Source organism: Solea senegalensis, linkage group LG3, assembly GCF_019176455.1.
Source record: "Solea senegalensis isolate Sse05_10M linkage group LG3, IFAPA_SoseM_1, whole genome shotgun sequence".
Taxonomy (NCBI): Eukaryota; Metazoa; Chordata; class Actinopteri; order Pleuronectiformes; family Soleidae; genus Solea; species Solea senegalensis.
Window position 1 is genome coordinate 11,945,445 of NC_058023.1, and position 15,727 is coordinate 11,961,171.

General features: G+C 38.8%; 1 protein-coding gene across 6 annotated transcripts in view; it reads right to left on the reverse strand.

The window, feature by feature from the left end:
* The window catches only part of arap2 (ArfGAP with RhoGAP domain, ankyrin repeat and PH domain 2), a 280,445-nt gene that overhangs the window by 14,672 nt on the left and 250,046 nt on the right, over window positions 1–15,727 (reverse strand). For all 6 annotated transcript variants that reach the window (XM_044020851.1, XM_044020850.1, XM_044020857.1 and 3 more), the window contains 8 exons: window positions 15,432–15,630; window positions 9,661–9,724; window positions 8,925–9,088; window positions 8,206–8,418; window positions 7,358–7,463; window positions 6,002–6,149; window positions 3,753–3,830; window positions 201–275 (listed from right to left, as the gene is read on the reverse strand). In XM_044020851.1, coding sequence (XP_043876786.1) covers window positions 201–275; window positions 3,753–3,830; window positions 6,002–6,149; window positions 7,358–7,463; window positions 8,206–8,418; window positions 8,925–9,088; window positions 9,661–9,724; window positions 15,432–15,630 — 1,047 coding nt within the window. The remainder of the gene's footprint in view (window positions 1–200; window positions 276–3,752; window positions 3,831–6,001; window positions 6,150–7,357; window positions 7,464–8,205; window positions 8,419–8,924; window positions 9,089–9,660; window positions 9,725–15,431; window positions 15,631–15,727) is intronic.

Consider the following 15,727-nt stretch of genomic DNA (forward strand, 5'->3'; position numbering starts at 1 on the left):
TCAGACATTTCTTTGATTAGTTTGCTTTTGATTTATTTCACTGCTGATAGTCCCCCTCAGGTTTAACCACAAATGTCTCCATTCCATCAACCTCTCCGCCTCTCATTCTTGCCTCACCTGCCTTCATGCCACACTCCACCTCCCTCTCTTTTCACCTTACCGCTGAGGGACCAGACACACACATTAACACACACTCCTACCTTGATTAAACAGCAGTTCTCTGGCTCTCTCTTTTCCAGGTACACCTCAAAGATCAAGTCCCCAGCTGGAGAGAACTGAGGTGGAAAAATAGGAAAAAGAAGAACAATAGACTTAAGTAGATCAGTCGAATTACACACAAAAAAGGTAGCTGGATTAATTGGCTTATCTCCAAAATGTGTTGGCTGTGGTGCAGCATGAATCTAAATGGGGAAACGTCTGGAGGATTGATAGAAAACCAAAGGTGTTCCAGCAGCAGCAGCGATAACATGTGAGACCGGAACACACACACACAGACACCTGTGTGTTTCACCTACACTAAAAGTGGAATGCCTTCCACAGGTGTTACATGTTCAGTGCAATGTTTAAAAATATGTCCACACACCTGGAAAATGCTCACAGGTTATTATGGAATTTGGAAAAAAAGAAACGTGCCAAAATGAACAGTATAGCAGAAGGCAGAGATAAGACCACACTGCACTTACAGGTATTTGTTTTACGCTAAAGGCAACCTATGTAAAAAGAAAACGTGTGGCCTTTTGGCATGAAATTGTCAAATGCTAGACTTCTTGCCACTACATATAATGGTACCTTTCTACAGCAGTAATCTTTACCACTTTTAATTATCGAAACTGTAACCTTTTCGTGAATGATAAATGCCGGGGGAGAAATGAAAGCCTGTCATGCTCACAAAGCCTGGAGAAAAGTACTGAACAACCAAGAGACGTCTACTTGAATCCAGACAAAAATGAGCGGAAAAAGGAGAAAGAAAAACCCTAGGACCATTTCACAAATGGAAACACACTGGCTTGAAGAGAATACAAGCTTTTGGCAGATTTCTACGAGACTGTGACACCAAGACCTGATCTGACTCGAGCCAAGAAGAATCGACAGGCCCAGAAGGAAAACGATCATTCTGCAGGCACCAGAGTAGAAAATAATTAACGTAAAGTTAAAGATAGCAAAATTATGGTTGAATATGATGAGTTCATGCTTATATTGCTATATTGTTATAGTGTTTTAGAAGAGAGATGGAGTTATGTGCAACTTTGGGGTAATGTTTAAGTATTAAAGGTGCTCTATGCAAGACCTGCATTATAAAATGGCCACAATCTGTGATCTGAGATTAAGGAAACATGATAAATCGAAATACTGGCTTCACTGATAGCAATGACGCAGCCAGTTTATTCACAAAAGACATTTTCATTGGTGGGCTGCAAACTCAGTTTGTTTGTTTGTGTTTGGTATTTTGGTCTGTTGCAGCACCTAACTCCACCCACTCAGTAACACATCCCATGACCCATACTGGGGTCGCAACTCCTAATTTGGGGGCCTCTGTTTTAAGGCACTAAGGCTACATTTCTGGAAGTCCCAAGCTATGGTAAGCCATTGCCATGCTATCTGGTCATTTCAGTTAGTTTTCCCATTGTTGTAAAATGTACCTATCACATGATTAGAGAGCACAGAAATTACAGTTATTCAAACTAAGCTGTAACTGTGAAAGTACACTGTTCCTCTGCCAATTTCAGTGTAATGTGATAGGAAGAAGATCAAGGTACACGCTACAAACATGGCATTTGTCAAGTCAAAATCCAAGACAGGATGTTGATAACTTTCTGGCAAAGCACGCACATGTAACAGAAGGAAGTGTGAAATCACCACGACAGCTACCAATGTCATACTCTCCCTGAACTCACCCTCCCTGTAAATGAAACTATTGATTTTGAAGTGCCACTTCTAACTTACAAGGCATGGCATTGCATTCCACCTCATTATAGCGCTGATGTATTTACTCCCCGAGTCTAGTCACTTGCAGGTTGCGGGATCCTTATCATTCCCTGCCTAGCAAAGGAAACAGATGAGGTCAGGACTTTAACCTGCAAAAGGGCCGAGCCATCTCAAGCAAGCTTCCTGCAAATATTATTATCTTGTGCCACAGACACAGGCAACATTGTAATATAATCACTGAGCTGAATGAAAGTATTGTTTTTTCTTCCTCCAACTTGTTTTGTTTCAGGCACATCCGTGACGTCACAATTCTTGGCAATGGAAATGGGGGTAATTATTTATTTTTTTAGCAGCTACACCTGGGTTTTATAATTCAGACGGTTTAGACTAATAGATTCATCTTGAATGTGGTGTCTGTGGCGACATTTTGATGTCGGTGCTCCTGTAAGGGTTACTGCTTTGCCAGAGTTTAGCATAGAAGCAAGATGGAGACGATGGGAAATATCAAGCAGCAGCAGCTAAGAAAAGTATAAGAGGCTTAAAGAGAGGATTGCTCGATATAATAATGAGAGTATGTGTAAGCCTGAAACAATGGGGTGCATATTCCACCTAAATTAAAAATGAAATGCTTTGCACAGGTGTTTAATTTTCAGGGTGATGTTTAAACATGTGTTTAAGACGCAGCTGGAAAATGTACAGCATTGATGTTTTTTTTACTAATGTTACATCTATGGAATTAAATACACAGGTCAAATCCCTGCCTCAGCCTTTACATTTCTTGATTTCCTTTCATATAGCTGTTGTTTCATAGTAATTATCTTAAAAACTTAAATAGCCTTACTGCTTATCTCAATAAAAGCATCTTCCCCATAGTGATGTGCAATTACAATAAATCAGCAATTTCCAAAGTTAAGATTACTTTAACATTTTGGAAAATCTTTTGCATTAACATTAGGCAGAAAATTCCAACTTTAAATCAGGCCTCTTCATATTTATACTGTATAATGTGATGAGTTAATTGAAAAAAAAAAAATTGTACAAGTGGTTGCCGTGAAAAAGTCTTCAGCGTTGTTTACATTATACCTACTTGTGTTCCCTCAACATTTAGTTGAATTAGTTCACACTAAATCTCCTCTTGCAGATATTTTCCCTCCATGCAAACCACACCACATTAAAGGTACAGTAAGTCAAATTTAGCTACATGTACTTGCATGTTGCAGCTGAATACACCTCACCTAATCCCTTTCAAGTGTGTTGGAGAACCTACAGTATGTATAGCCTTCAGTTGGCACAATTCAAAAGATGTTCAGTTTGTCCATTGTGGGCTATTGTAATTACATGGTGATCGAAAATAGCAATCTCCGTAGAGCTGAACCAGCTCCTGATAGAACTCCACTGAGTAACCCTCCTGCCCCACAACAGCAGGTCTATGATGACATTGACAGAATGGAGGGTTGGGGGGGGGCAGAAAGGCGCAGACATCAACAACTCACTTCAGATTCCAGCAACACGGGCATGTGATTTAATTTATTTCTCCCCAGTTATCTGAACCAAATGTTTTTCTTGGAGGAGGCACCCAGGCATAAAGTACCTGCTGCAAAAGGTTAACAGGAAAAAGGCCCTTTTTTCCCTCACCCGCCTTTGTCTGCCGCGTGCACACCCCAACACCCCTACATTCCCCAAGCCCAGAAAAACAACACCTTTTCAAATTAATCCCTGATCTGAGGGGAAAATAACTCAAGCAGGCAAATCAATACAAGCACTCGCACATACAGACAGACAGCACCCACTGGTGATTTCCATTTGGGTTCTGTGGGTCGACTTACTGTGGTGTCCTTCTTGTCATTCCAGCGTGCAATGAAACTATTCTCTATCTCCATCTGTTGCACCTGGTCCTCATTGACCTGTTGGAAATAAAAACAAACACAGTTGCACACACGCACACAGTTCAATTCAAACTTTCAATTCAAAAAGAGAAACTTTCTGATCACGTCAACATGCGACAAACTTTAAAACGTTTTACAGTCATTTTCAATACAGTGCAGTACGGGTGATTTTTCTTTTTCTTAATGCTACTGATTCTACTATTCAGTCCTGACTAAGGGAGCATTTGTGTGTGTACAGCAGCACAGGGACGCACAGGAACAAGAACTGTTTATCAAACTGCTGATGGACCAGGTTTTTTGAGCAGCAGAATTCACTTCCGGAAACCTTTCGTGAGCACTACTTTGTGTTTTCAGTCAAACTCCAAACCTGTTTGCAGCCGCCTCTCTTTCCTAACATGATGCTGTCGTTGGCGCTATCTGTTCTGACATAAAACAAATCACTTCCTCTGTGCAGCGCGGGAACGTCGCCAAGTGACACGAGATCACGTACTCAGATCAAGCTCAAAACTGACTCGTGTGGAGCTTCATCAGCATTGTGTGAAGTCGTTTGACAATGGTTTCAATGTAATGGACATGGAAAGTAACGTGGCTGAGTGTTTGACATCAGCACCAAGTGAATACTCTTTCCTTTTCTCAAAAATCTGTGTGGTAAAGACTTTTTTTTTTACATCATTATGACTTTCAGAGAACAACTTGCTTTGTGAGTTATATGACTGGCAGAGAAGATTGGGGGAAGAAGAAAAAAATCCTAACAAACTCCTTGTGTGTGTTTCGGCCTGATAATGGGGCCTGTCAACAGCATCCAGCACAGAACTAGCCCTTTAATTAGCGAGACGTCTCACTCGTTTTGTGCCCCGGCGTGCATATTCACTGCTTTTGGGCTTATGATTGGTAGAGCTTAATGGCTATTTGTCATGCGAATGATGGCGTCCGGAAACAATTTTGAAGAGAAAATGCACCTCCTTTGACATCGGAAACAAGTGGGATCATCCAGGCGTTCCGCTGGGAATTAGTGTCTTCTCGGTGCTGTGTATCCCATAAGCCAGGCAGCTCTCCAAGGGTAGCATTGATACCACACCCCCCGCTCATCCACACATCCGGAAAGTCAAGCCAATTGTGGAGATTTGGCAACAACAGTTTGGCTCCTCAGATGAGAAGTATAGGCGTGTGAATAAAATCATGCTAGCAATTTGTGTAATATGATAACATCTAAATGCCTTGACGGTTATGTCTTGACCTTTTTTTCCAAAAGTGATCATTGACAAGATACCTCTTTAGATAAAAACGAGATTCCATGACTACAATTATATACAAACAGAGAAATCTTACGGAATACTTGTCCAGAAACTACTTACAGTAATGGATGACTATAAATAAACTATGGATGAAAATACGTCAATAGCACACTATAGCTGGATATCTCCCATGACCTCAAAGTAAGGTACTCATCACAAAACAATATTGTGATACACGATCAGTTTGAAAAATTACGATATTAATATTTAACAGCAAGTGCTAAGGAACAGCTGACCTCAACCTTTTTTTTTAGCACAGCTCTACAATGTAATGGTAGAGATATTACATATGTATATCATGTATATACTGTATATAACAAATAGATGAATGGATTGATGAATGAATGAATGGCGAATGGTTGCTTCTGCTGCAGTAACACATGTAGGTTCAGCATTTGCATTCAAACATGTCTCCTGCATGCCTTGGTTGTAACAAGGTTACTTGAGTTACTGTGGACTTCCTATCATTTTGAACCAGTCAGGCCATTCTCCTCTGACCTCTGCCATTAATAAAGCATGTTTTTGCTCACAGGATCTTTTCTCTTTTTCCAACCATTTTCTGTAAACCCAGGAGATGGTAGTGCATACAAATCCCACTACATAGATCTGCAGTTTCTGAAGTACTCACACCAACTGGTCTGGCACTGATAACCATGTCACATTCAAAGTCACTTGAATCCCCTTTCTTCCTCATTCTGATACTCAGTTAACTTCTGCCGCTGTCATGTGATTGGCTGATTTGATTTAACCAGACGTTAAACAAGTGTATATAATAACAATAGATTTCTTAGTGTCTTACTGATTGACTATTTATTGTCTCCCAATCAGTTCTTCTGCTCTTGCTGCAATGTCACATTGTACAGAAAGAAAACATATACTGTGATTTTGACTTACATTGAATAGTGGAATGTAGTTGTTGATGAGGTCATGGACCACGCTTATTTCCTGTGGGGTTTGTCCCTGAGTCTGGAACAAGCGGGGGGAGAAGACAGATGCCAGTTTTTCACTTGGCATGTGGTTGAGGTGGGAACATTGCTGAATCCTGAATCATAGGGTAAAAAAACAACAACAACAAAAAAACACATACAAGAACATTATAGTCTTAGTATATCATTTTGGAATAGGGGAAACTAGAGTAATACCATGTAAATTCTTTAATAATCACCCATTTAAGGTTAAAATAAAGGAAAATTTTAACTTTATGATATGGTATTTACTTTCCATTAACAAATATCTTTCATTTAAAGGTGTTACACTGATGGTAGCCTATAGTTGTCATTTCCAAGCTGGATATTACTTAATAATAACATGATATTAAAGTAACATTATCATTTCCCCAAACCTATTTCTATTATTATTATTATTATTATTATTGTTATTATTATCAATATTATTATTAACAAGGTGTAAATTACATTACACATAACATGATATTACCACAGTATGACCTCCCTATTACTAAAACCATTACCACATGTTGGTAATGAACTGTAAAATATTAACCCGTCAAAGGAAAATTACAAAAATAAATAAATAAATTGAACCACTTGTGTTAGGGATTTGGCTGTGTGTTTGCTTGTTGCAGGGTATTTTAATAATAAGCCACTTGAGTAAGTCCAATTTCATTTATCAGAGCCTTAAAAAATAACAATTGCAAGCAAGAAAGGGAGGGGGGGCATGCAGGTCAGTATAAAAACAGATGAGGGCAAACAAGCTAATCTGCAACTGACAAACAGCAACCCTAAAGCTTCTCAGGGCACATGACGTAGTTTTGGCAGATTTATAAAAGCAGAATGTTGAGCTGTTGTGTATAAATAAAGCAATCCATCAGATGTGGGTACCATCACATTGCTGCAAAAGTGCCCAGTGACTACATGGATTAGTTAGATTTTTGGACCAAAAACAGGGACCAGTGCTGGTTTCAGAAGGTACAAGAGATAAAAAACGGCACAACAATAATAGATAGTGAGTGTGAATTAAAGCTAGATACAGTACAGAGTAAATACAGAAAAAAGCTCCAGTAAATTTAGAGACAAACAGTATAATTGATCAAATTGGAAACTATATAAAAGACCAGTGCATGTAAATTCAATGTTTACTTTATTGTACAATAAAGGATTTGTCATACAACACTAATTTCTTGTGTTGCCCAGCAAAATATAAATATTCATATCCTGTATTTAATGCTTTAAACATGCTTTACAACAAGCTTTAATGTATCTGGTTGTGTGTGTGTGTGCAACAGTGCACCTGTACAGATGTTGCAGAAGAGCATCAAGCGTCGACCTGTTGACCTTGGGCAAGCTCTCTATGAAAGTGGAGTACTTTCTCACTCTCCGTCCCTCATCCTTCTCATCTGCAAAACCACACAGACAATAACGACTTCACATCATGCCAAGATTCTTTCAAATTGTACCGTTCGTGTGGATTATTTGACAATTTACAGATTATTTACATAGTTCTTTGTTTTGTAGTGAACTGTTTGTTACATCACCCATAAGAATCTGAACTCAAGATTAGATTTACGCCATGTAGAGGTTTTCCAAGTGGAAATTTACAGACATCGCCTGCAACCAGGCTCTTATTGGATGATACCAGCTGTCGATTACATTGGTGTCCACTTACATGTACTGTACTTTATCTATGTATTTATTTATTTATCTATTTTCGTTTACACAATTGAAGACCTGAGAGTTCAAATGTAATTTCCTCCCTTTTCGCACAATACGAAGGGTTTAATCTCATCTTTTCATCTAAATACCTTTTTATTACACAACAATAACAATAAAATCATTGTGACAGCACAAAAGATAGGGGATATTTCATCATATAGTCATAAGTCAGGTTCTGGTGAACAGCAGACTGTAATCAGTTTGATAGACTTGCGACCTGTCCAAGGTGTATCCTGCCTTTTGCCCTATGTCAGGTGGTATTGGGTCCAGCTCTCCCCGTGGCCCTCATGTGGAGGATAAAGTGGTAGAAAATGGATGGATGGAAATTGGGCCACAGCATTCCTAAGTTTGGGAATGGCTGTAACATTGCTAAATTGGATCATGAAGCACCTGTCAATTCCCACCAGCCGTTACCACCTAATTTACCTAGAGCTGACACCCAGTATGGATAGAGCTCCTTGGTCAGCAGCGCGTCCTCCACTTGAGATAAGAAATTCTTCAGGGTGTCAGTCACATCCTCCAGCTGGTGCTCCTTCTTCCTCAGCTTCACATCCCGGGCATTGTGGATGAACTCCTGCAGGAGAAGGGCAGCTCTGGCAGGGTCCCCGGGCTTCTGGTAGACTCCCTCCTTACACAAACCTAGTTGGATATTGAAAAGAGAAAAGTTAATACGTTCACATCATTCAACTTCCTGTATCTGCTACAGAAAATGGTAATCCATGGATTCCTACACAAGTAAACAATTATAGGGCAATAGCCTACCAGATACAAAGTCTGATTTGTGAAAATTGATATATATGTTATGTAAACATATTTCAATCTGAATTGTGTATAGAATAAAATGCCTGGTGCAAGGTACATTAGCTCCCTATGCCACTGTAAAGCTCCAATCAATGTTAAGATTCATATTTTTTGCATTTCATATTCAGTGACGAGTACAACTTCTATTCTTCTAGGAAATGGTTGGAGAAAAGGGAGATATAATGTAACAGCACTATGCCCAACAACATTAGAAGAATGAATGAAATTCTCATAATGACGCATGCAGCAGTGGATGAATCAGCTCCTCAGGGGAAAGTCATAATAAAACTCCAGCAGAACTTTTTTATTGAAACTTTTCTCTCCATAAATTGAAGGCAACTCACCATACTGAGTGACAAAAGCGAGGCAACTGTCGACGATAATAGGGACTCCATTTTTAGTCAGCTGTTGGTCACTGAGGGCCTTGCCATCTGTGCCAGCAGCCAGTGTGATAGCGGAGTGCCACAGTGCAAAGTCTGTCTTGTTAAAGCCATGGATGTAAACCGTTCTTTAAAAAAGAAAGAGAGAGACAAAGAGAGAGAAAGAGAGAGAGGTGGCATTTTGAATGAAAACTTTAATGACATCTTTCATACAGCAGGAATTGCTCATACATTTGGCCAAACACAGGCAAGACTTTACATAAACAGCCGACAAGATTAAAGGAATCCAAAAGTACCTCGGCAGAACATGCATCTATCAACAACCACCGCCGTCCCAAGAGGTTTCAACAAAAACACACAAACGAAAGGCAATTAACTCAGTAAGCATAAAGTCCTGTTGCATTACACTGAAAAGCAGCCTAAAACTGTCAGCTTGTGCAAGGGCTGCAATATGTTAGGTGCCATCTCACCTCTTCTTTCTAACTAAAACAGGCAGTCTAGCGTGAGTTTAATTACCCTGAGTGGTTACAGTAGGTAAAGGGCATTTGGACTAACAAGACAAAGGCAGAATCAAAGCTAACCGTGCTGCATAATGCGTTGACTTGCTGTATCACAAATATGTTGCCAATTAGCACATCTTTTTATCATTATTATTATTATTATTATTATTATTATCATTTTGCTTCAAATACTCACATACCTTCCACCCTCCACCATCAGCAGGACCTGGATCTTCTCCTCGCCCTCACTATGTGTGGAGACAGCTGAGGGAAAAGGGCAAAGAGCTGGAGTGAAGGCAGGTTCCCGACTGGTGTACATTCAAAAGAGGAACACGTTGTGTGTTAATGCACTGCAACATGTTGGGAACACTTAAGATTTGACATTTGGAGTTATTCAATCGGCTGTCAAATGTGAGAACACTTAAAAGCCCTTGCTGTGAAACTGGGAAGTTGACGTATATATTACCTGTCACCGAAAGAGCTCTGTTCTCTTATGCATTAATTTATGGCAATCACAGCAAATAATACAGTGCTCATCACAGCGACGTGACAATTATTTTCAAATACAGGGGAAAAAAAACAGTGAATACCTTTCTGAATTCTGATTTTGTGTTGAGGTGAGGAGGTGGAGGGAAGGTAGAATGCAAACACGAATGCTTTACTAAAAGCTTTACATAGAGCTGGTTTAAATACACCCATAAACAGTATAAATGCACTGAGGGGTTAGTATTTCAAACACAGAGTATATTTGATTGATTCTGTCAGCCTTTTGAAATTGAAATAACGGTGTAAGGATAGAGGTAAAAACTGGGCGACGGGACTGAAAAGCTCTGCCTTAATCTCTTCTGTAGGTTCAAACAGCTGTCTGGATCACGGCAACAACTACACAAGATCACACAAGAAAATATCTGTTTTGGCAACAACATCTGGCACTTTCATCAAATTCTCTCTCTGGCTGTGCTTGAATAAACCTAAATGAGCAGATGATTTTTGGAGATTGCTCGCTAAATAAGTACCTGTACAGTATGTGAATATGAAAGTCACGCTCGGGATTAAGAGTGGATTAACTTTTTTTGAAAATATTCCCCAAAAGTAGGGTCAAATAAAGGGTTTTTGTCTGCATTATACAAACAGAAACAATGCAATTAAAGAACACTTGCCAGTCGTTTTACCTGTTCAAACGTTCATGTTGGAACACTTGAAACACTTCTCATTCACTTTACAGGGGGGTCATTATATATGATATTTTTTCACCTTAATTTTAGTAATTCATGTCCCAATCACTGCTGCATCCATTTCTTAAACTCATATTGATAAGAACCACTGGCAGAAAAATAGTATTTGATGCCACAACAAACAAGAGACAAAAGGACAGGGAAAACATTAGACATAACTGTGGTAATTTGGCTACAACAAAGCCTTTGTATTTTGTTTTAAAAGGCAAAACAATTAATTCCCAGGAGTCTCTGTTAACAAATAATTAGCTTTTTAAAATTTTCTTGGGCAGACTTTCAAGGGCACAGTCTTTTATTGCGATAGAACACAGCACATGAAAAAAGTGGAGGACTTCAGAGATTTAAATTGACATGAGAATGGGTTTACTAATTGTATTATCAGGTAAATACAAATCACTTCCCGTCGTTATTTGAACAACCGCACACGTCAATCCTCTTTTATCCATCTCACAGCTCAGTGGGGTTTTCTTTTAAAAAACTTAATGTGCTTGTGTGACAAAGGACAACGTTGTCAGTCTTGTTCTCTGTATAATTTGCACCAGGCATTGTTAAATGTTTTTTCTCTCTCTCTCTCTCCAACTATGAGGAATTTAGCTGGAGCATAATTGAATGTGTGTATTCAGTAGTATTTTTTTCTGCATGAGTTCATGTGTGGGAAGCAGGTGAGAGATTCCCTGGATTTAGTTTTCCTGACTAAGGAAGGGAATGTTGAGATGATGTGATAGACAATTCTGGATTACAGACTAAACTAAAACATATAAAACATTATAGTTGTGGATGGAAATGTTTAATCCTTCTTTACTAAATCAGAAAAAAGAACATATCTACAAAATCAGAAAGAATGTTTTTGTTGTTGTCTTCCAGATTAATGCCTAAAAACAAGGCACTAGAAAGTAGTAGGAAAGATTAGCAGTGTTATCATTTAAAAATGACTACAGGACACTGTTTACAGCGCACGCTGAGCTATGGCAATATCAATCACAACCAGAGATGACCCAATACATTAGTCAAACTCTACATAAATGCTTCACTAAGCACTGACTTTGAAAATGTAGGCTTTTTATTTCTTCTCCACTGGAGCAGAGCATTTGTTATACAGTTGGAGCATTAAGTATTTAATATGGCTGTTAAGGCTAGGTAGCGTTAACAGCTTGGTAGCTTAAAGCTGTAATAAACACTGCATTGGTAGACACTCAGTGTTATGTTACCGATATCAGAGAAGAAGTGGCGGCAAATCAAAAAATCTTCAAGCAACACTTGGATGTGGTTAGAGAGTGTATAATGTGCAAAATAAAAAAATGGAACAAGTGAACAGGACAGTGTATGTTGTTGAGAACAGAGACAGAAACTTCAGAAAATGTTAGAAAAAGTGAGCTGGAAAAAAAATATATAATTTAAATCAACCATTTTTTTTCAAAATGTTTGATATTTGACAACCAAATATGCCCAAAAGCTAATTTGTATGATGTGTATCTTCATTTTGAGATGATTAGTTTTCACCCCCCCCAATTTTGCCACTGCCTTAAGAGAAATCCACGGAGAAAATTGCACTGAATGAGCTCAGCGTTAATGTGCTAATCTTGTTTGAAAACCCTTAATTTTAGAAAGTTCTGGGCGGGAAGGCTGATTCATGCAGTGTGACAGGTTAATGATCATTCAACTGTATGTGTCATTTTCCACTCATTTTACTTTGGTGCTGGTTATTTGTGCGGCAGACATCTTAACATGTACAAAAAAAAAAAAAGAACAATCATCTCTGCAGCTACATTGTTAGGAAGTCATTTTGAGAGTGAGGCACACTTGTTCTGACTCATGTTTACATTTTTAATCAGAAAACATTTTAAATAATAAAATGTTATATTGAATACTGGACCAAGACAGATGAAGGTTTTGAACTGCTGTTCTTAAAGCCTGTAAGAATTGTCCTATTGTACGGTTGAAGGGCAGGGGATACAAGACAGGTGAGGCAATTAATGATAAAATGGAAAAGAGGACAATTTGTTTCAAATTCAGTAAGAAAACCGTTCAAAAGCTCTTCTTTTTTGAAAAATGTTTTTCAAATGATAACAACTCCAGTAGCTTGAGGCCAAAAGACCTGGAACAGACTGCACTTGTAATGAACTCCTGATGCATGGAGGAAATGTGTAGCGATTTTAATTGAAAAGTGTATTTATTTAATCCCTCAGTGCTGCACAGGGCCACCTTTCTTGTGGCAGTGTCACTATTAGAGAAAATAACAGTTAATCCCATGTCACAGAATGTGATTCCTCAAGGAGTCCTTTCATTGCTCCAGAACCAACCACCCCCCCCCGACAAAACACAGCCCCTTCTGGCACTAAGGGCTCCCTGGCTGTGACAAATATGCTTTGAGAGAGCCGGGAATAAAAAAAAAAATGAACACTGCTACAGTAGTCTTTTATCCTAAGATAGTAGATGGGACAGCAAGTTACGTAATTTGATCCACTGATTCTTCACAGCCCTCTGTTCACTCACCAAAGTGGCACAGTCGATTGAAACAAATCTTTATCATCTCCTAAAATACCTGTGAACCTTTGAGCCCCATGCTACCCCATTCCTCCAAAGGCGAAGTGGTTTAGATAACGGATAGACGGATGACAATAAAATCAACAGAAAGTTTCTGCATATATTAGAAAAAAAACAAGGTTAAGAGAAGCTTGTGTGAGACAGAGCTCTGCTCTACTCTATTTAAAAAAAAAAAAAATCACAGTGAAACTGCAGTGGGTTAGACGATATGAGTTGAGGAGGTGGTCTCTGTACATGCACTCTCAAGAATGTGGACACCACTTCAGAATGGGCGTTTTGCGATCGGATCCAAGGACGCAGTCAGGATGGATTAGTAGTGGTTAGACCTATACTTACTGTGCTTGTATCACTCAGGACAGATGTTGATCCCATCTGTCTGAACGGGTCTTACACCTTTTATTCCACTAAAATGAATAGGTTTTTTTATACTGCTTGAAAAAAGCAATTGACGCCATTCCTATTTTCCAGTCATGGCCAACCTCACAAATGGAGCAGAAACAAGTGGTAAAGCGGGCTTTTCACTCACTTGACGATGCTGACCTCATATTAACAGGTCTTCTCACATGCAGTAAGCACCAGTCCCTTACAGAATATTATTCTAACACCATTAAGTAATACAATGGAAGTAATGGCAAACTTACTCCATGCAACAAAAACTTTATTGAGGACAACATTTTGATTTGGTGCAGATCTTCCTCAGGTCAGACTCAATAAAGTTTTCGTGGGCGAGTGAGTGTGCAGGCTCTACTTCATTTCAAACTTTGCACCTTCAAGGAAAACGGATGATGTGCGTATAATCTCCATATTGCCATTATGCTTTGAAAGGCCAGAAATTACACCACTCAACTTCCCTCCTCTCCGTCATAAACAGACATGGCCATGTTGTGCTGTAGGATTTTAAAATCAGATTAATTGTAAAATAAAGGCTCCTTTGTGGCTATTTTAAAAAGGGATGGTTTGCACATTTAGACTCAAATACATTTATAGATCTGAATAAATGTAATGGGTTTCTTTTATGAAGAAGTTAATAGAAAACGGTCTGAGACTGAAGAAAAAAAAATCTCATCTCAGTGGACTTGGCAGATCAATAGATTTCCTCAACAAGTACTACATTCTATCAAATACTTTTTCTTGAGCATTGCAAATGAATATATGCATGTGTCTCTTCTTATTTTGTGTCTTTCTATGTCTGTAATTTTGATAGGCTGTGTATGGGTTGCTGCCACGGATAAAATAAATCCCTGACGAGTGAAAAACTATGAGAAGTGTCTCGAGATTTTTCTTTTTCTTATACAAACAGACTTTGGACAAAATCATCTGTCAAGCAATGAAGCATTAGCGCCGTCACAGACACGTCGTGATGAGGAAGGAGAAACAATCAGAGAAAAACCTTTCAACGCCTCCTGAGAGCCAGACAGGAGCGTCTGTGAGTACACCACTGATAACGAAAAGACAAATTAGCTCCTCTTGCAAACATATTTGAGCAAGTGCCACAAATGTGGGATCTGTGTTGTGTTTTAATGGAAGCGTTTTTCTTAATGTTTTCACTGACAATTATGAAAAGGATGGCTTGGTGGAGGCGGACTGTGTTATCTATGGACGGAAAGTATCGCAAGGACATTCTTCCAACAGGACTTTAAAGTGTTTCTGTTTTTAAAAAACTTTATATCCGAGCCAACGCAGTAAATTTCATTAAATTCAATTTCATTTTCACACCCTTTCTTCACCACTGAGCTCTCAGTACTTCAGTGATATACAGTAATATAAATGAGCAATAGGGCTGCACAATTAATTAATGTCAATTAACTACCTACTAGTTTCTTATTTCAATTATATATCTATTTAATCACAGTCAGATTTTATGTGATATCTGTTAAGAAATGACAAAAGAAATTCCCAATAAAATCATAATTCTTTTCTTATTAATATTGTTTCTGTAGGGCTAATATGTCACTCACACATACATGCAAACTGTTCTGCACTTATTCCTCTCTTTGTTTCTGTTATGTTGATGTTTCTGTGTGATTTTTCTGTTTTGTGCTGATTCATAAAATCAAACACACACATGTTGGAAGCCGTCCATACCTTTAAGTTGCCATTATTAGAGTAATTTATAATTTGATGGTATCAAACAGAAATGACATTGCAATATTTTACCAAAATACTTTAGGACTAAAAAGCAACGTTCTTACTGAGCTCCTGTAGCTGTTTGAGTTGAAGAACTTCCTCTTCTTCCTCCTCTTCTCCTGAAGTGAAGTGCAGGGCAGAACCTTCCAGCATGAACCAGCCTGTCCTCCAGTGGTACAGGTCATGGCCCTCTTTGTATTGGAGTCTGCCAATCAGCTCGCTGTCTCTCTGCACCAGGCCCTCGACTTTCGATGGAACGAAGCACTGCGAGTCAGACATACAGTAGATACTATAAACAGAGCAAAACAAACGTTAAAAACTTACCTAATTATGAGCATGAAACTTTCTTTTTTTTCTTTTT